We start from the raw sequence: 25,073 nt of genomic DNA, 5'->3' as shown, positions 1-25,073 counted from the left end.
TTTATTAATATTATAGAGTGAAAATATGCACCCATTTATACATTGATTACCTATTCTGGATAAGACCCAAGACAATGTCATGCTAGCATATCTTTACTGATTAAAAATTTTGTATGAAGTGCTGGGCTGTGGTGGTGCACACCTTCAATCCCAACACTTGGGAGGCAGAAGCAGGAAGATCTCTGTGAGTTCAAGGCCAGTCTGGTCTATGGAGCTAGTTCCAGGGCAGCGAGGGCTGTTACACAGAGAAACCCTGTCTCAATAAAACAAACAAAAAAATTGTATGAAGTAAAGAGGCTTGTTTTGTCTCATAATTCTAAAGGTTGGCATTTAAGATTGTGCAGTTATGCTGGCTTGGGTCACTGTAAGGCCACATAGATTGAATATATGGATGGACAGGATTGTTCAGGGCAATCTAGAATACCCAAGGATAGCACACATTTCAGAAAGCATATCCCTGTCTCAGTGCTGAGAGAAAAGGCCCAAGTTACAAAGTCAAAGTGATATTAGTTTTTAGAATAAGAGTCTGTAATATAGAAATGAATTGAACACTGTTCAGCCTATGCTATATGAGAACTATTGTATTTATGCTTTTAATAACTTGAAGTTTATGAGCTCACAGGGGAAGGAACTGGGGTGAGGATGCTGCCGCCATGTTGTCTGGTGGTGTCCCACCCTCTGCGAGCCTCTTACCTTAAAGGACTGCACAAAGGTCCACAGTAAGATGCGAATGGTGTAGCCCTGACGCAAAAGCTTTATGAGGCGCGCGGCTCGGAAGAGCTTCAGGAAGCTCATATTGAAGCCACTGGTGTTCACCAGCTGGTGGACCAAAAGGAAACATGTAATTAGTGACAATATGCTCATTTAGGAAGATCTAAGCACTGGTATTTTCACATTTATTCCTTATTCAGATCACAAAATAGATGGCAGTCTCTGTCTTTTGTGGTTAACCCAGCTCCAGCTAAGAAGCACCCAGGGCGTCTTTCTCTAAGACCCCCAGTCCAGCCTCTCTATTCCTAGGTAGATGGGTACAGGGGTACCCCAGGACATAGGGGAGCAAAACTGGCTTCCCTAGCCTCTGCCAAATGAACTGAAGTCTGCACTTTGATGCTGGAAGAGCAGAGCTGGTCATCCCCTAGCACACAAGGGCTTCTGGTATTCAGTAACTACAACAAAGCTCTCCACACAGTCTTTAGGAGGCGCTAACTTAGAGAAACATTTCAGGTCTAACAACGCTGAGGTCAAAGACAACTCTGGTTCTTTGTGTAGAATTTAGCCATACACTGCATACTACTTTCCTCTAACTCTCTTTCACTTACCCCATGCAATGTCTGCTGAGTCATGCAAATGTAGCTAAGCCTTCCCTGAGACCTACCACCCCAAAGTTTTCATCCTTTGGCTAATGCTCAGGAAGGAGAAAGTAGATTCCTAACACAAAGAGGCCATGTTCGACTGGGTGAGTTATTCATGGATCGTATGTGGAGAGGATCCTTTTTGAATGCTACTCCAGGATCCAGCTTAAATATGGGGCTCCCATGAACCATTCACCTTGCTGTCTGTCAGAATAATTTCTGTGATACTGCCAATCACTGTGATGAAGTCAAAGATGTTCCAGGTATCTCGGAAATAGTTCTGCCAAGTGAATTCGGTCACGTGAACATTAGAAAATGGAAAAAGAAGAAGAAAGAAAAGACATCTTTTATTACATAACTCTGCCACTTGGAATTAAAACTTGTCAATTCATGCATACGTTCCTTCTAACTTTGGGCTCAGTTTCCTGTTTCTAACCCGGAATTCTCTTTCTCCTTTACTAATTTGGGAAATCCTCATTTTAAAAACAGTTCTACAACTATTTGAAGGCCATATTTTTGAAACTGTCACTAAAAATCCCGTAAGAAAAAAATTTTTTAATTGGAAAACATTTATTTTTCAACCATGCTACTGAGTTTGATCAACAAATAAAAAGTTTTACATTTATAATGTATATACCTCAGGGAATTTGGGATAAGTACACACCTGTTAAGCCTTAAGCATCATACAACTTTAAACTTCTAAGTTATTTGTATTGCTACAAGAGACTCTATGGGACTAAAAGTCACAGACAGGCTCCAACTCTTCACTGAGTAGGATGAGTAGACTCCATCTCCCACCCCACCCCACTGCTTTTCTGTTACACTTTTTAAGGCAGTGTGATTAAGTTTAATACAAAAAGCAGGGAAGTAGTTATGAAAATAGGAGATTGATTGAATATTCTATGTGGGAGAAACAAAAGACCCAGAAATGCTTCAGAATGTGTGATGTGTCCACCTGATTTCAGATAGCACAGAACTTGGACACCCACATCTCCAAATTGACCAACCAATTGTCTTGCCCCTGGGCATCAGGTACCATAAGAGTTTTTGGAGTACTACCAAAGGGCCCCCCTTCCTACCCTCATAACTACCATCACTTTATCTTTAGCATCTGTTCCAGACCCTTGATGTTCTTTTAGTTTGTTTGTTCCTCTTGTGGGTCTGAATGTTAGGTAGTACCAAATGTCCCATGTTTATATTGTACTAAATAGAGGGATTGGCCAGAGAGGGAAGATATGCCACAGGTGAAGGATTGTGCAAAGAGAGGTTAAATATGTGGTACTCGTTAAATATAAGACTCTAAGACAGCTGTTGTCATTCTTGTTTTCTATATGAGAAAACTAAGGTTTAGGGAGATCTGATCCCAAAGTCACATGTACCCTAGAGAATAAAGAAAAACAGATGCATTCAACTTTGTAAATAAATTCACTTTCTAGTAGGGCACTTAGCCCATTTATGAGGGAGTCAAGTGGGGTTCCTAAAGTCCCCAGTTTTCAAGGCATTCCTATTCCCCATCCCAAGGTGAATTTCCTTCTCTCTCTCTCTCTCTCTCTCTCTCTCTCTCTCTCTCTCTCTCTCTCTCTCTCTCTCTCTCTCTCTCTCTCTCTCTTCGTTTTTCGGGACAGGGTTTCTCTGCAGCTTTGGAGTCTGTCCTGGAACTAGCTCTTGTAGACAAGGCTGGCCTCGAACTCACAGATATCCGCCTGCCTCTGCCTCCCAAGTGCTGGGATTAAAGGCATGTGCCACCACTGCCCGGCTGAATTTCCTAATTCTTAGTTCACCGATCTAGGTTTCAGAGGACTAGAACCCTTGAGTTCCAATTCCTTACAATATAGAATGGTACTTCCTATCATTGTGCAATATAGCACTCTTCCATTTTATCTGTAGCTTCATTTCCCATGATTTTAGTTATTTACAATCCAAAACATCAAATGGAAAACTGTAGAATGCCAAAGAAAAGATAGTAAGCGAAAATCTTCAACTTAATAGGACAAAACACAGTTCAGTCATGGACCTCATAATGATGTTTCTACTAAGGACACCCCACATATACAATGGAGGTCTCATACTATTATACTGCCTGGTAATGTAGCTAGCTATTATAGTTTGTAAATTTATATCATATATTTATATTATAGCTATTATTATTATATTATAGCTATGATAGCTTGTAAACACATACTATGATAGTCACAAAATGACAAGATCACCTAACAATGTTGTGACTAACAGTGTTAGTGTTAGCTTGACAGAATTTAGAATCACCTGGGTAATGGGCTTCTGAGCATGCTTGAGGGATTATCTTGGTTGTGTCATTAAGTGGGAACGCCCACCCTAGCTGGGATCCTGGTACTGTATAAAGAAAGAAAAAGTGCTCCGCTTCCTGGTGGTGGATGTAAGGTGACCAATGACTGCAAGTTCCTGCCATGTTAACTTTCTGTACACAATGTTTCTGGACCCTTGAACTGTGAGCCAGGATAAACCTTGTCTCTCTTCAGGTACTCTTGTCCTAGTACTTGATCACATCAATAGGAAAGGATAAATGTGTTTCTCAGTAATCACCCCATCACCTCACAATATATGAGAGCATGTATACAGACATCGGGCTGCCCCCCCTTTCAGGCATCTACTGGGGCTTTGGAATGTGTCCTGGCGGACTGAATAAACTAGCAGATTATTGTGAACTCTGGAGTCAGATCAGGATCTGACCCCTGGATCTGTCTTTCACTAACTCTGAATACAGTGTTAATCTTTTCTGAGCTGCAGTTTATCTGTCAAAGAGGTAAACAAAGGAAGCCTAGCTAATACAGTTGTGACATAGATAACGTGAATATGTTAAGCACTGGGTGGATATTTATTTACTGGGCAGCACAAATACGTGGCTTATTTCCCATTTTCTTTGCTTTTTATTTCCACCCATTTTCTAATTCTACATTTTATTGTGTAACCTTAAAAAAAACTCCACATTTTATGAACTTCAGTTTTCTCATTTACAATGATAATGGCCACAATGACAATGGCAATATGCCTGTTTCAGAGTTAATGGGAAGATCTGACCAATCAGTACATGTTGGGGTATTCCAAAGGATTAGGATGCCAAATCAATGTAACAGTGCTTTTCCTGGTGTGAATGAGTCCAGGCCTTGAATGAAACACAGGGTGAGGGAGGGAAGGAGGCAGGGCTTGAGGCCGAATCCTCTAGTTAAGCCTCTAAGTATGTATTCAGCATTCACCATAATTAAACACATAATTGGGGCTTAAGTCACAGCCGATGTCAACACCAAGACTCAGAGAGAAGCCTTCCCTGTGGTGGTGCTGGCTTTCCCCCTCTCTTTCACTTGGTCTAGACTGTTTTATAAAGGCACCTTTGTTTGGTAGAAGTTTCTTTTTACCTTTTTATTTCCTCGAGTCTCAAAACACTCAAAAGGGAGTCAAGAATTCCACAATTCAGCCACTGCAACTGGTTCCTTTCAACTCTCCACCCCAAATAATCAAATTAATGGTTGTATAAAGAACCAGGAGACTGAAAACAACCTCCACAAACAGCACTGACAATTATCAAGCCCAGCCCAGAGTCCCCGTCACAGCTGCTACGAGGAAGCACTTATTCTGATTTGCAGCAAAGTTTTCCCTTCTTGCTAGGAAAGCGGTCGGGTCTGGTATACACTTCAACTTGAAAGGGTAGCTCACACCCTAAATAAGTGTGAAGCAGCTGTCAAGTGGGCTTATCTGCACCCTGCTGAGCTCTCAGCAGGCCCTGAAGCCAGCAGGAGGAGAGGGAGGGACTGGCTTTGTTTATAGGACATAGAAGCAAAGGCCAGGTTTTGTTAACATTCTTGAGAACAAACGCGAGAATTTGCCAAACAATTATAATTACCACTTGAGGAGAAGTAAAAAGAGAGTTCATGCCAGAAAAATTCATTGCAATCCCTCACAAATCCAGTTCCAGAAATGTCCCTGACCCCCACACTCCCTAACAGTAATTGAACATTGTAAATGTAAATAATAAACTTTTATTTTAATTGGCAGAAGTTACTCTTCAGGCTACTTAGTGGGCAGGAGGCTAATAGGTTAAAAACGATTATTTGATTATATCAGAGCTCCTGGGGTCAAGACCAGGATGGAAAAACCCACAGAGAAAGCTGACCCGAACTAGTGGGAGCTCACTGACAGACAACCAGGAAACCTACAAAAGACCAATCTAGTCTCCAGAAAGCAGGTGACAGTAGGTGGTTTGGGCAATTTGTGGGGCCACTGGCAGTGGGACCAGGAGCAATCCCTAATGATTGGATCTGGCTTTTTGGAGCCCATTTCCTATGAAGAGAAACCCTGCTCAGCCTCGACAGGAGGGGGACAGCCTTGGTCCTACCTCAGTTTGGTAATATGACAATTTATTGATTCCCTGTGGGAGGCCTTTACCCTCTCTGAGGAACAGATTGGGGGTGGGGTGAGGAGAAGGTGGGAAGAACAGGAGGGGAGGGAGGGGGAACTGGGATTAGTATGTAAAAAAAAACATTAAATTTAAAAAAGAAAAAACTATTATTTGCTGGTTTGAGGCTATGAAAGATATTTTCCCATTCAAATCATAAAATTAATATATCTAATCAGTAAATAATCACTCAAGGTTTATTAATCTAATTCGTGTTTTCTTTCTTTATACATCAATTATAGTGCTAGTAAAATTCAAAGATGTCCACTCTATTGTTGACAGAGTTCAGTAGGACCAGGGCTGCTGGTTAGGTGAGGATGGGGATGAGGAGATGGTTCTCTTTGCCTTTTCTCCTACTCTACGTATATGCAGCCTGTTTGTAGAGTAAACTGAGCTCACTATTAGGTAGGCAAGAGGGTGAAGAGCAGTACCCTCCATGTACCCCAAAGGAAGAGAAGTCTGATGCTGAAACAGACATACCAGGAAGCCAAAAGCGATGACCTTTAGGACACATTCCAGGGAGAACACCATGGTGAAGGCAATGTTCAGGTACTTTAGGGCAAGTTCATAGGTGCAAGGAGCAGAATAGTACTGCCAAGAAAGAGAAGAAAGAACAATAGAGTCAAAGCCTTAAGACACACGTGTATATGGTGGAATATAAATGCCGCGTCTAGTCATCTCTCAACTATGTCCAACTCGGGGCACCTTAATAGGAAAGCCACTTTCATGTCCTGGCTAAAGGTAGCCATGACAGAAGCACTTTCCAGAACTAGGTGTTTTGTACTTAGCATTCAATATAATCAAGCTCCCACTAACTTCAGCCCTCTTTTAGATTCCATGATCTCTGAAGGACATGGTGCACCCTTCTGACACTTTTGTTCCTGAAAGCCCCTAACTGCTACTCTATGTTACTCTGCATTTCATTCGATGAACCCAACCCTACCCTGAAACCCAGGGACTGGGCTGTTGAACTAGGTAAAATCGAAGAGACTCCATGACGGAAGAGCAGGTAAAGGTGGCAGGCAAGGAAGGTAGAGTGATTTCACAGTCACGGTGACACATACAGTCACTTCTCACCTTCATCATCAGCACGACAGTGTTCAAGGCGATCATGGCCATGATGGTGTACTCAAAGGATGGAGAAACCACAAAGTGCCAGACGCGGTACTGGAAGGTGTGTCTGTTCTGTGGCATGTAGCGGGTGAGGGGTTTGGCACTAATGGCGAAGTCAATGCATGCCCGCTGCAGAAAGTCAAGTTATTAGAATCAGCTCAGCGCCCCTAAGCCCTGCATGAACTTTCTTAAGATGACCTATCTACTGCCTAGGACTCCCTTATCTGAAATGTCTGGGACCAGAGTGATTTGTGAAATCAGAGATGTGTTTCTGAGTTTTTAATGTTTACATAAATGTAATGAGATATTTTGAAGACATGATGCTCTGTTAAGCACAAAATTCATTAATATTTCATATGTGCCCCATCCACATAGCCTAAGGATAATTTATGTAATATTTTATTAATCTTGTGTATGAAACAAAGTTTCATGGTATAGAATTTTCTACTTTCTATAGCATATCATTCAAAAACTTTTGCATTTTTAAACATTTGGATTTTTATATTGGAACTGTTTGAACCATATCTGCCTATGCATTCCCCTTATAATCTATAACTGTTTCCAGCTCAGCTCCATTATTAAACCAACAACGAAGTCATCCATAAAACCCTACCATGTTCCAAACCTATGCATGTGCTCGAGGAGCAATTAAGAAAACATATTCCTGGTCATTAGAAACCCAGATTCCATGAGAGTCAGGGAGGTAAGCAAGCGAGCATCTTCATGTTGTAACTATGGTGCACGTCCTTTCCTTCTAGACGCTCACACATAAGGGTGGAGACTGCATGCTTATCTTTTCTTTGTATACTAGTTTGTGTCTTGTCTCTGTGTGATGTAAATGCATGTGGATGTGCAGGTGACCATGCCTGGGCACACACATGAGGTGGTCAGAGAAGGAGATGGGCCATTTTTTCCTATTGTATCGTTGCCTTGAACCAGGACCTTTCATGAAACCAGAAGCTCACCATTAAGGTTAAGCTCCCCATCCAGCAAGCTCTCATGATTTACCTGTATGTGATTCCCTATTGGGGTTACAGGCATATGCAGGCATGCCCAGCTTTTTAAAACACTGTGTGTGCACGCACACACGTGTGCCCATCATGATGCACACGTAAAGGTCAGAGGACAGCTTGTGGGAGCTGGTGCTTCTATCATGTTGCTCCTGGGGACTGAACTCACGGCATCAGGCTTGGTAGCAGGGACTTATAGTCACTGAGCTAGTGCCCCAGGCCCATATCCAGCTTTTTATGTGGACGCTGGGGATTGTATGTGGGATGCTTGTACTTGTGGCAAAAGTGTTCTTACCCAGTGAGTCCCAGATCCACGACTGCATGCCTCTGTGCCTCCCACTGGCCATTTTCCCTCTTCTCACTCTACTGCTATAGTAAAGTTGGGAAAACATGATCTTTCTCTCTAAGCATGCCGTCCTGATTCTTTCCTAAAACTCCCACTACTGCCCCTTACCACAGTCTCCCCTGGGTTACCTCGTTCTTTTCCAGGCTACACTCCTCCATCATCTTATCCCCTTGCTCCTGGAAGGTGATGATGATGAGAGCTACGAAGATATTGACGAAGAAGAAAGGGAACACCACAAAGTAGACCACATAAAAGATGGACATCTCCATGCGGTTGCTGCGGCTTGGGCCTCTGTCTTCCTCTGTCACATCTACAGAATGCTGCAGGACCCTGGGGGGACCAAAAGAGAGGGTACAGATGGTGGGTGGCAGTCTTGGCTTTATAGGAGGTGTGCCGCCTATTGTTGTGCTTGATATGTCTTCGACTTTTTCCATTCCTCCACTGATTTCAGGTGGCCATCACTAAATTTGGTAAAGAAAAGGTACCACTGCCTTTTCTAGCCCCCTTGCTATCTGCACTCAACTCCTAAACAATGGAGTGGTACCCTCTTTTCGTTTAGGTTGTCATGTTCAATACCAAGAGACTTCCAGTGCCATTTGATTTTCTACTGCCAACTAGTGGTGTCTTACTAATTGCTAAGTCTTTGAAAAAAAAATTAGCTTCCCACTGTGGACAGCATAAGAAGCTGCATTCTTTAAAAAGAGGTCTGGTCTTATGTAGCATCTCTAGGGTCTTCAAGATTCCCTCCATTTTTTGGCTCTCAGATGCAGAGCCAACCTTAAGGACAGATCTGCATAAAACAGCCTCCAGGGATTTTTCTGAGGGGGTAAAACGTTGAAATCCATTTGTTCTGTAAGTCAAAGAACTCCAACCAACTCCAAGGTTGATGAAAACAGAGTTTCAGATACTTCCCTGACTTTGCCTACCCCGTCTCCATCTCTGTCTGAAGGGTTTTTCTTTTTCCTCTTTTCTCCCTTTCTCACCCACTCATAACCACTTACTTTGCCTGGTACAATAACAAAGGGTTAGCCGTGTTCATCTTGAATCAGCTTTGCAAGGCACCCACACAGTCCCATGGCAGCCTGCAAGACACATATGCCCCGCCTACCCCCTCACTCACTGAGGCCACCCTTCCCCTGTGGAGACAGTGAAGAGGGTCAGCAGGGCCCAGATGATGTTGTCGTAGTGGAACTCATGACGCTTCCATTCCCGGCCCTTTACTTCCATCTTGTTTTTCTCGTGATCTACATAGTTGCCTCTGAAAGCAGAAGAGAAATGAAATAGGGCTTCTTAAGTATAGTGTGTGGAACAGTCAACCATTCTTACAAACTAAGAATGTTAGGCTAACAATGACTACCACGGAAAAGGGCCGGCCCTGGCATGGAATAAAAATGGTACTTGGTGCCCAACAGATACAGGATGAATCCTGATATCATGAGTTGCCTGTGTATCCTGGCCAGCGGGATACGAGTGGGGGGTCCCTGATAAACCTAGGGGAGAGGAATGAACGGGATAAGAGACGAGAAATGACGGCAAGACAGGATTTCTGATCAAGCCGCCCTGTTTATTAGTTCCTCAGAAGCTGTTATATAGCAAACGGGGAAAGGGGGAAAGGGAAGGGTGTCAGGGGGGAGGGAAGGGTGTCAGGAAACTCAGGTCTGCTGGAATTCAGGTCCGGAGACATCCCCAGCTGATAAGTAGATACTGAGGGTCTGTGATTGTTGACCAACAAAGGAAAATGCTAACTGATTCTGGAGCGTAGTGTCTGCAGGTCTCTGCTAGGAGATAAGATGCCAGGTTGATTTTCCTAGGCCCTGCAGAGGGGATGGAGGTAAATATTTTTCTTAACTTGTAAGCTTAAGATGGCTGTAAACAAAATGCAGATCTCAAAATACAGGTCTTTGCTTCCGGCACCTGTGTAACCACAGACAACCTAATTTTTGACTATCATCTTCTATACTTATAAAATGTAAATAAAGCTTCTCTCAGTAGGTCATTAGAAAGACTTAAAACTTAAAGGTCCAGGCATAGTGTCTCTTCCTATATCTGATATGAGAAAAGGAGCTCAAGAAATGTCTACTTGTTTTATTCTTTCTGGTTTATAATTCTATGGGAAGGGGAATGGAGTTTGGAGAGAATGGAGACCTAGTCTGCCGTGGGAGGTGGAGAGGGACTTGCCAGGACACCCTTGGCACAGTGAGAGGGATATGAAGCAGCTCTTACATGCACTCCTTCTCTGTGTCCTTCGAGCTGTCGGTGCAATAAAAGAACTTCCCTTTGAACAGCTGGACAGCAATGACAGCAAAGATGAACATGAAGAGTTTGTAGACAATGAGTATGTTGAAGACGTTCTTCAGGGAGGTCACCACACAGTCAAACACAGCCTGTGGACAGCAGCGAAGGCTCTCATGTCATTCCTGTGACAAAACACTCCTACACCCAGAGCTGAGATAGAGCCAGGCCACCACCACGCAGTCTGAGAAGCTGTCCCGGGAGCTCTCAGCCACTAAGCAGTGCTACTCATGGGGTTGGAAGCTATCTTCCTAGCTGGTCGTGGTGGCAAGGACCCAGCCTGGGAAGCAGATATCACCTCTAAGTCATCAAGTAAATGTAAAAAGCCTGAAGCTTAAACAAGATGATAAAAGTAACGGAGGGGTTTTGTGGTGTTTCTGTAGGCACTTAACGTGAAACCCGGAAATGTAATGTTAGATGGCATCTTGAAGATCACCTTAGACCATTTGACTTGCTGAACAGCTTATTCCTGACCTTGAATCTGTTGGTGACATTCACAGATTTACTTACACAGTGATTATGGACCATTTTCACCTGGCTCTTTCTAAATGGATCAAAGGGCAACCACATGCTGTTGTCTTTGTTCCATATTTCACCAGTAAGTTCATATATTCGCTCTGACTGTATCGGACTCTACCACTTCATGCCGCTGCCCTCTAGCTGAAAGCTGGCTGCATTCACGAGGAAGGTCAACAGACCTACAGGAAGGACTGAGGTCTGTTTGTCTTGGAAGTGAGGCTGTGTGTACAGAGAGTGGAGTTTCTGCTTCAATACAAAAACAGTCTCTAGAGACCTCCATGACAGACATATTTTAAACCATGTTTAGGTTATTTTCTGGTTTAGCTCACTGGAGAGTCTGGCCTCACAGGGTACTGCATTTGTGCAGTTGCTTCCTCACGGTGCTGGGTGAAGTTTGGCTGGATTCATTCCAGTGTGACACCGAAGAGAACATGAGTGACATGCAGTCTTGTGGCATCAGAACCACCTACGTCTTTCTCAGGATTTCATACTGCAAAGAGAGGAACCACTCCCCAATTTAACAGAATTAATGAAGGCTGAGGCCACTTTCTTGAGGTACGGATTAATCTCATCACAACATTTGGAGCCCCAGACAGCTTGGGTATGGGACACACAGGGGTGGTGATTGATAGGCCTAAGCCAATGGCTGGCTGGAGGGAGGGTGGCCAGGAAGAGTTGACACAGTAGAAGGTCCAGATCCAGGAAAGAGAAGAGCCAGGGAGGAAAGAGGCCGGGAGCCACTTCCTTTGAAGAATGAGTTGCCCCCCTGGGATTCCACACAGTGTGTGCTGAGCCTGAGACAAAACCATGGCACAGCTAGTCTGAGGCCTTTCAGAAGTGGCCTATCCTTTCCCTTCACCACCCCGTCCCCTCTAATCCCCTCCCCACTCTGTTCTGCTCCCTCTATGCTGATCATAGGATAAAAAGAGGTGACGAGGGCCAGGAGGGGTGTGGGTTGTAGTTGGGGCAGGTGACATACATCATCAATTAGGAGAACTTGGGAAAGGATGGGAATTGGGACGAACAGGAGAAACAAGCTCATAGCTTTGCCTTCCACGGCAGGCGGGGAGGCAAGCCTAGACACACCAGGGGTTCTGGGCTAGGGACCACTCATATCAGCTCTCTTGTCTATACTGCAATTATATGTTACATGGATCTCCAGTTTCTGGGTGAAAGGAATTCTAAGAATAAGTAATCTGTTCTGGGTCACATATCTCAAATCTTTGAGCAAGACTTGGCACTCACGCAGGTTCTTTTCCATGGTGACCAGGTCCTACTCTATTGTTTGAGAGTCACCTGCTGACCAGGTTTAGAAGCCTGAGTTCAGGCTCCTCTCCCAGTCAGTCTGGCTCTGTTGTGCTGATGTGGAGAGCGTGCCTATTTTAGGAAGCTTTTCAAAGGTTCAGACGTGGGTGGCCTCCAGCCACTCGTGGAAAAGCCCTGTGCTAGGTTCTGGGGTGCTGCAAGTGGGCAATGAAATCTGTTTCCCAGGAAGCATCCTGGTGTACCCCAGGAGGATGGAGTTGGGTGCTGGTGCTGAGGGTTGCTCTATTGGCTGTGTGACCTGCACTGGGGCTGATAATCCTCAGGAATTCAGGGAAGGGGGGACAGGGGGAGGGCTTTTCTCCTATGGAGCCTCAGACTCGATTAACCACAATATATGGAGAGGAAAGGGGATGGAGGTGAGCTCAATTAGGATTCCAAGCTTGAATGGGAAGTAAGCCCTGAGAGGCAGGAAGGCTACTGGGCAAAAGGGTGAGGGGATTGTGTAGATAAGATTCCAATTTTTATCCAGACCATAGAAGAGCTTATTCAGGATAACTCACTTCCCCATTTCTTTTCTGCTTCTGCCATAAATAGACTATGTGTCCTTAAGTTACCTATTTGTACCTCAAAAATATGAACCATTTGTGTACGATGATACTTTTCTAAAATCATAACTGAAGAAAACAGTGGTTGAAAGGAAAATGGCTCCAAAGGGAGTGGTATTATTAGGAGGTGTGGCCTTGTTGGAGGCAGTGTGTCGCTGTAGGGGTGGGCTTTGAGGTCTCTTTTGCTCAGGCTTCCCTCGGTGTGACAATCAGTTGACTTCCTGTTGCCTGCAAGATGTAGTACTTTTAATTTCAGCACCATGTCTGCCTGCATGCCATCATGTTCCCTGTCACGATAATAAAGGACTGAACCTCACACCCCAATTAAATGTTTTCTTTATAAGACTTGACGTGGTTATGGTGTCTCTTCACAGCAATAAAAACCCTAAGACATAAATTGATACCAGGGACTCAGGTATTGCTGTGATAGGCTGGACCATGTGTTTGTTTGGAGGAATTTGGACTTTGGTACTTAGGGTTATTGAAAGCAATGGATGCTTTAGGCATTGCTTAATGGGCCACACAAGTAGGAGCATGGAAGACAGAGGTGCCTCAGAGTTATTTGAACTGTTGGGAGCTCACTCAAGAGGTTTCAGAGGAGAAGAATTTTAGTATGTTGCCTAGAGATCGTTCTTGTGATATTTGGGTGAAGCAAGTGGCTGCCTTTTACCTTTGTCCAAAGAGTCTTCCTGAAGCTAAAGTGAAGACTTGAATTAAGTCCACTGGCAAAAGAAAAATCTCAAAACAGCTTAGTACAGACTCTGTCGTGTGGTTTTTAGTGATAAATCTAATCAAGAATTATTGAAAAGGTGCAGGTTGATCAGGGAAAATTACAATATGTCAATTTTGAGGAGAAAAAGATCAGCAGGGAGTGAAGTGGAGCTAAATTCCTAGTTCAAGGAGATAAATGGGTAAAGAAATGGAATGCAGGGAGTGCTGACCTCAGGGCAAGATCCCAGCAAACTGTTTTCAGCTTGTGAAAAGGAACTAAAGAAAAGTTTAAAGCAGGTTATTATGGTGGGGCACACCTTTAATCCCAGCACTGGGGAGGCAAAGACTGGCAGATCTCTGAGTTTGAGGCCAGCCTGGTCTACAGAGCAAGTTTCAGGACAGTCAAGCTTAGACAGTGAAGGACAGAAAGCTGGTGAAGACATAATTGAACAAGGGGGTCATGTTCTAGCTCCAGTAAACTGCAGAATTTGGCAGCTTTGGCCATGTGGTTCCGACTTTAGAGATAAGGATAAAAGAAACAGGTTATTGAATTTGTCTCTACATCTAAGGAAAACCTCTGATGCCAGGTATGTGTCAGGGGTGTCCCTGAATGGAGGCCTAGGACAGAGGTCACTGTGTGAAGCTGTGAACTTGAAGCCTAGATTGCCTTGGAAAACCCAAGATGTTAGACATGCCAGAGTCATGGAATAGCTGCCAAGAGAGCTTCCAACCAGCAGTAGAACCAGTCCAAAAGAAAGATGTTGTAGTCAGCAAAGCTGAACAGAGTTGGAGATCTGAAGATCACTTCGACATCAGACATGGAGATGAAAAGTTTGAGAGTTTGCTCAGCCAGTTCTCGGTCCTGCTTTGGTCCAGTATTTCTTCACCATGCTCCCTTCCCTACATTGTGGAATGATAATTAATATATATCCTATGCCATTATGTGTTGGAAGTATATGATCTGCTTTTTGATTTTGACTTTTACAGAATGATTACGGTTAAGAGATTGCCATGCATCTCAGAAGAGACTGGACTTTGAAACAAGTTTGAGGCTGTTATAGACTATGGGAACTTTTTGAAGTTGGGCTGAAATGCATTTTTATTGTATTATGATATGGCTATAAGCCTTTGGGGGTCAGGGAGTGGGTCAAAAAATGGCCCCAAAGGGAGTGGCACTGTTAGGAGGTGTGGCCCTGTTGGAGGAAATGTGTCACTGTGGGAGCAGGCTTTGAGGTCTCTTTGTTCAGGTTTCCCTCAGTGTGACTTTCAGTTGACTTCCTGTTGCCTGCAAGACTAGCACTCAGCTCCAGTACGTCTACCTGCATGCTGCTATGCTTCCAGTCAGGATGATAATGTACTGAACCTCTGAAACTGCATGCAAGCCACCCCAATGAAATGTTTTCTTTATAAGAATTGCTGTGGTTGTGGTGTCTCTTCACAGCAGTAAAAATCCTAAGATGATAGCCCAGACTACCCAAGCTACCTTAGCACACAGACTACACAGACAGAAGGCTTCTATTTTAATGACACAGGATGTTCCAAAACAAAGTTAGACAGACTTCTTCCTGAATGACAAGTCACTCCAGGGACTATACTAACGGGGTCTGAGCTGAAGGAGGAAGATCTCACCTGCAGGTTTCTTGGGACATTGGAAGATCTTGGCTTCAACAGATGTAAAGAATCTTAATTCCCAAGAGAGAGAAAGGGCTATTCTAAGAATGAATTGTGCAAAGGCTAGCCAGCTGTAGCTAAAGGGAGAAGAAGGAAGAACGGTATTCAATGGGGACAAATTCTAAAAACATTACCTTCAGCTTGGGCAAGCGCTTGATGGTTTTCAGTGGTCGCAGAACCCGGAGTACCCTCAGAGACTTGATAGTCTTGATGTCTCGCCCCTTGTTGGTTCTGTAGAGAGAGGACCCCAGGGAATCATTTGGCAAGGGGAGAAACAGAAGTGGCAGCCATGCTACTACATTAATAATGACAGAGTAAAAACAGAGAACAGAGAAGTAGACAGAGGCCAGAAACTAGGCTGGTGTAGAGCCACTCAGGAGCAGTCTGCAAACATGCTTCAAGAGTAGTCTCAGCCACTCTCCAGTGTGCACATGCATACATCCATATGGGAATACCCATGTATGCACATCCAAGTGCTCCCAGCCGTTCAGCTTAGGGCTTCCCAACTTCAGATGGTGCAAAAGCGAGCTTCATTCACTAGAAGGGGCATCAACTCCAGCATATTCCCCCACAGGCTGATACTATGCAGGAAGACACTCTCTTGCAAGACTGGGCAGTCAGTGGTCCTAGTCACCCACAAAATCATGAGAGTACCAGAGTGATGCTTTGCAGTATGAATAATATGATGAATAATACGATGGCCATAAATGTAATAAATATGTTTTCTATTTAAGGCATTTACAATTTCCATTCAGTTTCTCTGGCTGTGGCAATATGAAAGAGAAGGAACATCTGTGTACACACAAAGGAGCACACAGGTACCCATGGACTTCCATGCACACATATTAATAGTTGTTTCATGTCCTTGATAGTCAGTTTAATGCTATCTAGTATCACAATGGTAAATAAAAATGGAACAAGGTCAACTAGATAGCATGACCAGAGGCCTGCTATGGATCTCCACTGGGCCTAGTCCAGTTTTTTCCATAGCAGGTTTTCAAGCTATTTGTTGACTTGGGAACAGTTGAGAGCATGTCTCATTGGGGAACTTGGCCCAGAAGTCTAGGTTTGTTTCTTCTCATGGTTCATCAGTGTGGGGAGAACATAGCAAGGACCGGTGAGGAACCCAACATTCTTGCTGTGCTAGGCTGGCACTGAAGAGAAAGTATGTGTGCAGGCATCTTGCGAGGACCTTGGCCCATACTCCAGTTATGCATGACTGGCCTTCCCTGCTGTCATTTCCATGTCAGGAGCTCTGCACCTAGCACAGGCTTCAGGGAACTACTCAGCTGGAGCAGGCCCAAGTTGTAGGCCATACCCACCTTTATCCTGGTTCTATGGGTCATAACCCTCCATATTCTGCCTCTTAGGAGTGTATTCTCTTAAGGAAGATCATGCATTTATCTTTTTATTTCTAGGAATTAAATACCTAAATCAATTTATGATGTAGGTGGGTCTTCTTTCTATCTGTTGTTTCATTGGTTAATTAATAAAGAAAACTGCTTGGCCTAATAGGTCAGAACATAGGTAGGCGGGGAAGACAGAACAGAATGCTGGGAAGAAGGCAATGAGGCAGTTGCCATGACTCTCCTCTCCGAGACAGATGCAGGTTAGGATCTTTCTCGGTAAGCCACTACCTTGTGATGCTACACAGATTACTAAATATGGGTTAAAGCAAGATGTGAGAATTAGCCAATAAGAGAAGAAACTAATGGGCCAGGCAGTGTTTAAATGAATACAGTTTCCATGTAATTATTTGGGGGTAAAGCTAGCCAGCAGTCGGGAGCCCAGCAGCCAGGAGCCAAGCGGCTGGGAGCCAGGCAGCGGTAAGCAGCCCACAGCTCCTTCTACAAATTTGTATTTTTTTCTTCCCTGTTCATCTCCTTAGATACTTGCATTTGACTCAACTAACTACAATTTTTAAAACAAAACAAAACTACATGCCAGGAAATAAGAGTGAGATGAGGCATGGTTCATTCCTCACGCTGGCCCAAACTACTGTTATATTAACAGTTGCTGGAAGGGCGACCCAGAGCATCAGATGGAGAACACCTGATTCTGCATGCAATTTGCCCTGCTATGCCCAGCCCCAGATACAGGAACCATAATCTATCTTTTATAAAAGGCATGAAGTCAATGAATCTAATCCTTCAGGCTGACTTTACACCAGCATTAATTCTAAACTCTTGTGGTCGTCACAAACGACCTACATGTCATTTTGAAAGGTAATCCACATATGCTATATTAATATGGACTTTCACATCCAAGAGCTTCAGCATATTTAATAAATCCTTTTGATTTTTCTTTATTTCTTTCCCTTCCTTTCTTTTTGGTTTTTCCTTTCTTTTCTTTTTGAGACAGGGGTTCTCTGTAGCTTTGGAGTTTTTCCTGGAACTAGCTCTTATATAACAGGCTAGTCTCGAACTCACAGAGATCCGCCTGCCTCTGTCTCCTGAGTGCCTGGGTTAATTCTTTTGCTTTTTAAGCATATCTACCTATAATATTTAAGAGAAACATCACATAGACCAAATACTACGCAAACCGAGAGGAATGGTCAGTTCCCAAGAAGGCGTGGGAGCTGCTTAGTTTTAAACTTTTGGCTCTCAGTGGAAACATACCATTTATATAAACTCACCACTCCTTTCTCATTGAGTTAGTCCCTTCTCCTCTAATTAGAGTTTCTCCCTCCTCCCACCGAGTCCCCCAAACCTCCTACTTACAAAACAAGCAAACATAGTTACCCCAATGCATTCCTATGGTGGATCCAGCCAGGAAGCAGTAACAGGAAGGGGGAAGGATGGAGAGAGAGAAGAAAGTCAGAAAACCTCAGGGAGGAGAGAGGCTCTTAGGGTGATGCCATGCTGGGGAAGCAGAGGACCATGGGATCCCATTCACAATCTTGGCACTTGCCAAATCCATAGGGTTTGTGAAAGAAACGACAGCCCACCATATGCTCCACCACCCCCTCTCCACCCACAGGACAAAATCCCTTTGAGAGCACTAGCAGGCCTGTGTCTAACGCAGTGGTACCTGGGCCTGTACTGTCTTCCAGAGGGCTGAGTTTAATGCACTTAAAGTGTAAGCTTTCATTTTCACTTCCTTAGGAATCTAAAGGCAAACTCTGCTTCCAGGGACTTTATATCTAGAAACTCTCAGAAAAGGCATTTCAAGTGGCAGTGGCATTGGATAGCTTCACCTGAAGAGGCATATGTAACCTTGTTCAAATGGGGCCACCCTTGGTGTCTTTCCAAAGCTCAGAGTCCAACATCCCTAAACGGCAACCAGATGAGGAAGAGGACCTTTTGTTTGTCAAGGTCTTAGAGAAAAAGATGCTTTTTGAGCAATTCAATGAGGAGCCTCTACTGTGAACTGTTTACTGTCCAACTCTCAGAAGAAAAACCATCCCTGTTCTAGCAGTAAGACAAATGTCCTTCCTGCCCTCCCAAAGTCAAGTGATCTGGGAATTAAATTGGAGGCTTATAATCTGAAATCCTTAAAGCGATAAATTCTAAGTGGCCAGAGCACAAAAATGCCTTGAGGTATAACTCACAGGTGAAGCAAACATCTTCCTATCCCTCCACATATGTAAAAAGCATCTGTATCACCCTCAATCCTTGCCAGGCACTATTCCAGGTATTGAAACAAATGACCTAGTTGATCTCTTGGAGGATTAGCTACTCTTGCAGGGAAGACAGACCTCAATCCAGCAAGCACTCAAATGCAAGTAATAGTGGTAACTTGCTTTGGAGAGATGGGATCACATGATTTGATAATTCACCATGACAACAACACTGATGTTTTTCTTTAGGTTGTATTTTCCTGGTACTATCCTAAGATGTGAGAACAGGGCAACAGATGGATAGATATGCAGGTGGTCTGGAGCACAGTGCCCTGGCTTTACCCATCTGTCTAATGCAGCCTCCTTCCAGAGGCCTTTACATCCCATAGCCCCTGAACAGGTTCTGAGAGACCATATTTAGGGAAGCCACCTCATGCAAGGAGGACCAACATTTCTTGCTCCTTCGACATAGATACAATACAAGAAACTACATTATTTTCATCAATTAATTTCTCTCCAGAATCCTAATAAAATTACAGTATGGAACAAAGGAAATTTCTAGTCACAGTATATATACCCCAATGTGTTAAAAAAAACACCTAGGGAACATTGGTACATGCTAATATTAAAAGATAGGTCGGCCACACTAATGGGACTGTTTGGCTCATTCTGACTACCAAGACCTGAGCAAAGATAACAATCAAACATGGGCTTCAAGGAAAAGATTGGCTATTAATTATTCTGCACTCTTTTAAACAGGTGGCTTATTGCAGAGTAACAACTAAAAAGTTATAATTTGTAGCACATGTGAGGGTCCAAGGACAATCTGTAGCACTAGAAAAAAAAAGCAAAACAAAGCAAAAACCATGGTTTTGAATTGATGTCAAGAAGAACATGCTTGCACCCTACGCCTTGCTAGCACAGGGTCAATACCATTTTGACAATGGCAGTTTGAAGTGAGAGGATTGAATAATAAAGCAGCAGAACTGGGCAAAAATTCAACAATTTCACCATTGGTAACTAAAACATATCATAATTTATGCCCAAACAAGGCCCAAACATTTTTCCCCGCAAATCCGTTGTGAAAGCCAAGATTGCAAAGGAGATGGATTCTTCTCCAATCTAAGAAGGCATGATCTTCCAGGTTACTGAGCCACATTGTTTTGCAAACAATTCATGTGCTTTTCACAAATCATCCAAATATTAACTTGTTAATCTTTGTTCCTGAATGTATAATGGGTGTTTTTTTTTTTTTTAACACTAGCTATCCAGTTAGTGAAATCTAATGGGTTTAAACTGGACTCCAAGATTATCTCATATGCTAGGATGCACTGGTCCCACTTTAATTGGGACTCAATGGGGATACCCATTGTACCATTTATTTGCTATTGATTTGCTCACCAGAGAAATAGCAAAAACCCAGTGTTCCCTGCCTCATTAGCATAAGAGAAGAATTTCCTAGCTCAGTTGTCCAGTTGCCCTCCAGATCTATCACATGCAATCACAAAGCCTTTCCTGCCATCTTGCTCTCTGGGTTCCTTTTCTTCCCAGGATGCATTCTCCACTAGCTGACTTCTGTTAAAAGTGGGCAGAACAAGGACAGCAGGTTCTGAAGAGCCCTTCCTTCTTTAAGTGTCATGACTTCTGTAAGGGTGAGGCAATAGCAAAGGGCTGGGGGGAATTTCTTGTGGGAAGAGATAGGCTTCCAAGACTGCAAGACAGGAAGAGGGGACCAAGCTAGAAGGAACTCAATTATTCTGCCAATGTGTCTGGACTATTAGTTGGTAAGCAATAATAACTACCATTTATTGTCCAACTTAAGTACCTGGTACTATATTGAACATGAAATATAGTTTACCTTATTTAATTCTCACAGAACCAAATGGAGTCATTTCTCATTTCCACTTACATGTAAGAAACAGAAGCTCACGGAGTAAAGTTAGCTAAAACTAAAGAATCAGACCCAAGTCTGCCTGACTACGATGTTATAATGTCTTTCAAATGAGAACCACTGGGAGTTTTATCCAGCATGGAAAAGTACAAAAGGAATCAGTATTTCCTGAGCTCAGCTGTTAACCTATCTGTCTTCACTGATGTAGAGACTGTTGTTGGGAAGGAAAAATTACAGGTGCAACAACATCAAGATGGTCAGGCACAGGGATGTCTTTCTGTATTTTCTCTGCCCTAGGTAGAGACAGAAGGATCTGCAGTGGAAGTCAGTAGCTTGTAACTAGCTGGAACAGCATGGCAGGAGAGAGTCTAACATATTGGAAAAAACCAATGAACTTGAATTCCACACACTGAGGTTGCTCAAGACCTGGTTTTGCTATTTGCTCATCGCATGAGCTGCACCAGCCAGAACTCTTAGGAATTGAGTTCTCAGCTATTAAATACGTGTCACTCCAGAAGTTGTGGGGGGGAATCAGGTACCGCTTCCAGCATGAAGAAAGGAAATTCAGACTTTGGCCTTTTTAATCCTTAGCTGCTACCATTTGAGGATTTTTTTTCTTCTGGCTCTAGCATCTCTCCTAGTCATCTATGTACCTTAAATCCATAGTTACTCTGTCATCTGTGTTCCCGTGACAAAACAAAACAAAATAGCCCCCGCTCTGTGCTAAGTATTCAGTGCCTAACCCTTTTCTCCATGAATTAGAGGCTGACCTAAACCAACCTCTAATACATACTATGACAGCCATATGACACGTCACTATACTCCAACTGGAAGGTATTTTTGTCCAAGTACCAAGAGGTAGGAGGAGGCAGCAGAGCATCTGTGTGCTAGCCGTTTTGTTATTTAAACTGCAGAAGGGTGACCTGGTTTGTATTTCTTTTCAGTCCTTATGTTCTAAACATAACCAATGACCCTTAATCTGTGATCTTTGCAGGGAGGTCTTGCAGACTTTAGTTTAGCCAATGCATCAGTACCTAATTTGTACTGTAAGGTTGTGTTTTGTGACTACAGACTGAGCAGGTGTCTAGCAGGTCACACAATCTGGGCAGATATTTCCTGGGTCCCATTACACAATCTTCTATCCTCAGAGCTCTGTAACCTACTTTTAAGCATGAAGGATACTATGATGAGTTCCCACCAATCTCAAAAAGACAGGCTCTTCCCATGGCCATGAAGCCTCACTTTGTACACAGGGTGCTTTTTGCATATGGGTCTCGTTGGTTTAGCAATTTGAGAGAGCTGTGTTTCCTGATTGGACTATTCCATTTAGCCTATTTCTGTGTCCACAGGATGAGGTCCCACTTATGATCAACCCTCTTCTGAATTTGTGCTTTGGATAAACTGAAAGGTTTGGACGTTCATATCCATAGGACGACTGCAACCGACCATCCTATGGCTAGCTCCTCAGCAGCCAGTGATGTCACATGTGCTACAATGACAAGAACAGGTCAAATGGGAACTTTCCCCCATATCGTCCACTCTGTCTCTTCGAGTCCCACAAAGGCCAGCAGGAGAGAGTCAAGCAATGGAAACTCCCAAGCATCTACAGGCACTGATCACCTTTAGTGTCCTGACCTAGACACAAAGTCAGATGAAGTGCCACGAGAGGCTGGATTCTTGATGGTCAACATCCTATCTGTTCACTGCTGGACATTTCCAATTCCTTTGCAGTGAGAGTTCTAAATTCACAGTTAATGGGCTACCTGGTGGCTAAATGCGATTTTAAAGCTGTATTTCCTTCCAAAGTAAGAGAAGTAGATGCTCTATCTGGCTCAGTAGGAAATAGGTCCATTTTTTTTCTTTGCCCCTTCAAGACAAAGTATAGTAATAGTTTCCTTTGGGAAACTCTCCTTTTTAGTTCTAACAGAATAAGGGCAGTCAAGAAAGAGGCCCCCACAGGCAGAGCTGTATGTGTGAGGGACTACTTTAGACCCAGGCATTCGTGAAAAATGGGGGTAGATAGCTGGGGTTTGGCGAAGGTTTGTTCTATATTTCTACACCCTTCTGGGTAAGTGAGCACATACATTTCCGTTCCAAATAGCCACTCCTTCCCGATGATGTGTGCATCCTCCCCTTCAGAGACACAAATCCCCCAGAATCACCATCCCAGAAGAACAGATGCTCTGTCTCTGTGAGGCACTTCCAAATCTCAAATTGCCTGTGTCTCTGGGTGTCGCTGAATGAACTCAGACCCAGCTCAGTTGCTGCGGCTTATTCTCAGTGCATTCAAGAGACTGCATGCATTTTAGCCACCAGGGCAGAGTGTCAAGTGTCAGGAAAGTGACACACTTCAATGAAAGGAATGTAATAAAAGCTAATGTGGGCAGTCTGGTTCCTTTTGGCATCCAGAGGCCAACTGACTCATGTTTTTGCTTCTGGCCAAGGACTAAATAATGAAAGGCCAAATGCGACTAGATCCCCTGATGTGCCAGGGAGTCCTGACCTCACCTCATGCCCTGCTACAGCAGCCAACAGCTATGGAAAGCCCTGGCATCAGTCGCTAGGGAGCCTGCCTGACTGACTGATGGAGAAGGTAAGGAAGGTAGAAGCTGAACTATTGGTGCTTTTTCTATCAAATGCTTAAAGCACGAAGCAGCATCAGCTGCAAATTTGCTACTGAGAACACACACAGGAGCTCATCTCTTCATGTAAGTTCAGCTAATCAAGTTAAGCATTGGACATAGCGGATGTGGAGAGGGTGAACACCGTGCAGGTTTAAGGCTCAAGACAGAACCTAGTTTGTAGTCCTCTGATTCCCCACTACACATCTGAGTCTAGGGGTAGCCCTAAAGTGGGGTGCATGTGCCTGACAGCCAGGCCCCCAAATATGGTAAGGCTGTAACTATTTCTGTCTTCCCACACCTGAGGCCGAAGAGAAGATAGGATAGCAACTGACTGTGGAGCCCAAGGCTTGCTGGCTCCAGTCTCCCGTCAGCAGAAAATGATGAGCAGGCAGAAGACAAATGTGCCCTTTCCAGAAAGAAATATAAAGGACAAAAGGTTTCATAGACCTAGTCACTCACCAGGCTTTTCTTGAAACCCCAAAGAAGAAAAGGCAGAGTTTGGGGTATTTATAGTTGACAAAAGTCTGTCTCCACATGGCCCAGAAAATGAGGTGCTATGATAAGGGCTTCAGAGAGAACTATTCTCGGTCTCTGCCAAAGTCCCCCAACACACACACACACACACACACACACACTCATATACATACACATAGACACACACATATACACAAGCACAAACACAACATGCATACACATACACACATTCATAGACTCACACATACACACTCATATACATACACATAAACACATATATACACTCATATACATACACACTCATATACATACACAGACACACATAGACACACAAACATACACACACTCATATACATACACATAGACACACACACACACACTTCCCTAGGAGGTATCAGCCAAGGATGGAGCCCGGGGTGTTCTCATAGACACCTTATAATGTAAAGATGGACTAGAAAGAATAGAAAAGTTGGAATGGGATATATTTAAACCCAGATATGACCACACTAATAACACAAACACCCTCTTACCCCTTCCTTAAAATTCAACTAAGTTCCCAAATAGAATGCCAGGATTACATTATAAAGACTCCCTTTGTTTGCTGTATCTCCAGAGAACAGAGCTTCCCCCAGCTATTCCAGGCATAGCGTATATGTCTATCAGGAACAGAGATGATGGGACGTGCAGATCTCTGCAGCAGGGCAACTCTGGACATTGCAGCATTGAGAATTCAGCGGGAGGCCATCCCTTTGGCACCAGCGCTGCTTTGGAGAATTGGGCTGGGTTCTTTTGGCTGACTGTGGTGGAAGGGACAGCAAGTCACTTCTGGTTTCTGAGGAACCAGATAATGATGCTGCCGTGGCAACTGCCATCAGTTGCTCAAACTGACTGAGCAATTGCATAGGCCTCATTAGGGCATGGTTCAATTTCAAGGGGGAGGGGAAGAAACTGGGATGGGAAAAGGTTATGTGGGTAGTGGACTTTCGCTGGGGCAAACCCATGGGTCACCAGAATAAAAATTATAATAAGGAGACAGATACTTGAAAAGCCTCCAGACAAACCCAAATTTGGCTTCCTGTTGGCCCGATCCTCTGACCATGTAGACTATGGGCTTGGTGACTTCATTCTGCTCTCTGCCACAGGTTGCTGGCAGATGGGACTCTTGGGAGTCCTGTCATTTGTGATGGAAGAGCTGATTTCTCTGGTGTTCT

The 25,073-nt window shown here is 43.8% G+C and overlaps 1 protein-coding gene across 3 annotated transcripts in view; it reads right to left on the bottom strand.

The window, feature by feature from the left end:
- Window positions 1–25,073, bottom strand: part of Cacna1e (calcium voltage-gated channel subunit alpha1 E) — a 306,022-nt gene that overhangs the window by 32,633 nt on the left and 248,316 nt on the right. For all 3 annotated transcript variants that reach the window (XM_038349010.1, XM_038349011.1, XM_038349012.1), the window contains 9 exons: window positions 18,056–18,067; window positions 15,449–15,545; window positions 10,474–10,634; window positions 9,371–9,508; window positions 8,379–8,580; window positions 6,859–7,023; window positions 6,262–6,372; window positions 1,549–1,632; window positions 694–819 (listed from right to left, as the gene is read on the bottom strand). In XM_038349010.1, coding sequence (XP_038204938.1) covers window positions 694–819; window positions 1,549–1,632; window positions 6,262–6,372; window positions 6,859–7,023; window positions 8,379–8,580; window positions 9,371–9,508; window positions 10,474–10,634; window positions 15,449–15,545; window positions 18,056–18,067 — 1,096 coding nt within the window. The remainder of the gene's footprint in view (window positions 1–693; window positions 820–1,548; window positions 1,633–6,261; window positions 6,373–6,858; window positions 7,024–8,378; window positions 8,581–9,370; window positions 9,509–10,473; window positions 10,635–15,448; window positions 15,546–18,055; window positions 18,068–25,073) is intronic.

Source organism: Arvicola amphibius, chromosome 12 (assembly GCF_903992535.2).
Source record: "Arvicola amphibius chromosome 12, mArvAmp1.2, whole genome shotgun sequence".
NCBI classification, from domain to species: Eukaryota; Metazoa; Chordata; class Mammalia; order Rodentia; family Cricetidae; genus Arvicola; species Arvicola amphibius.
The sequence above is the reverse complement of the archived record's forward strand: the minus strand, read 5'-3'. Positions and strand labels throughout refer to the sequence as shown.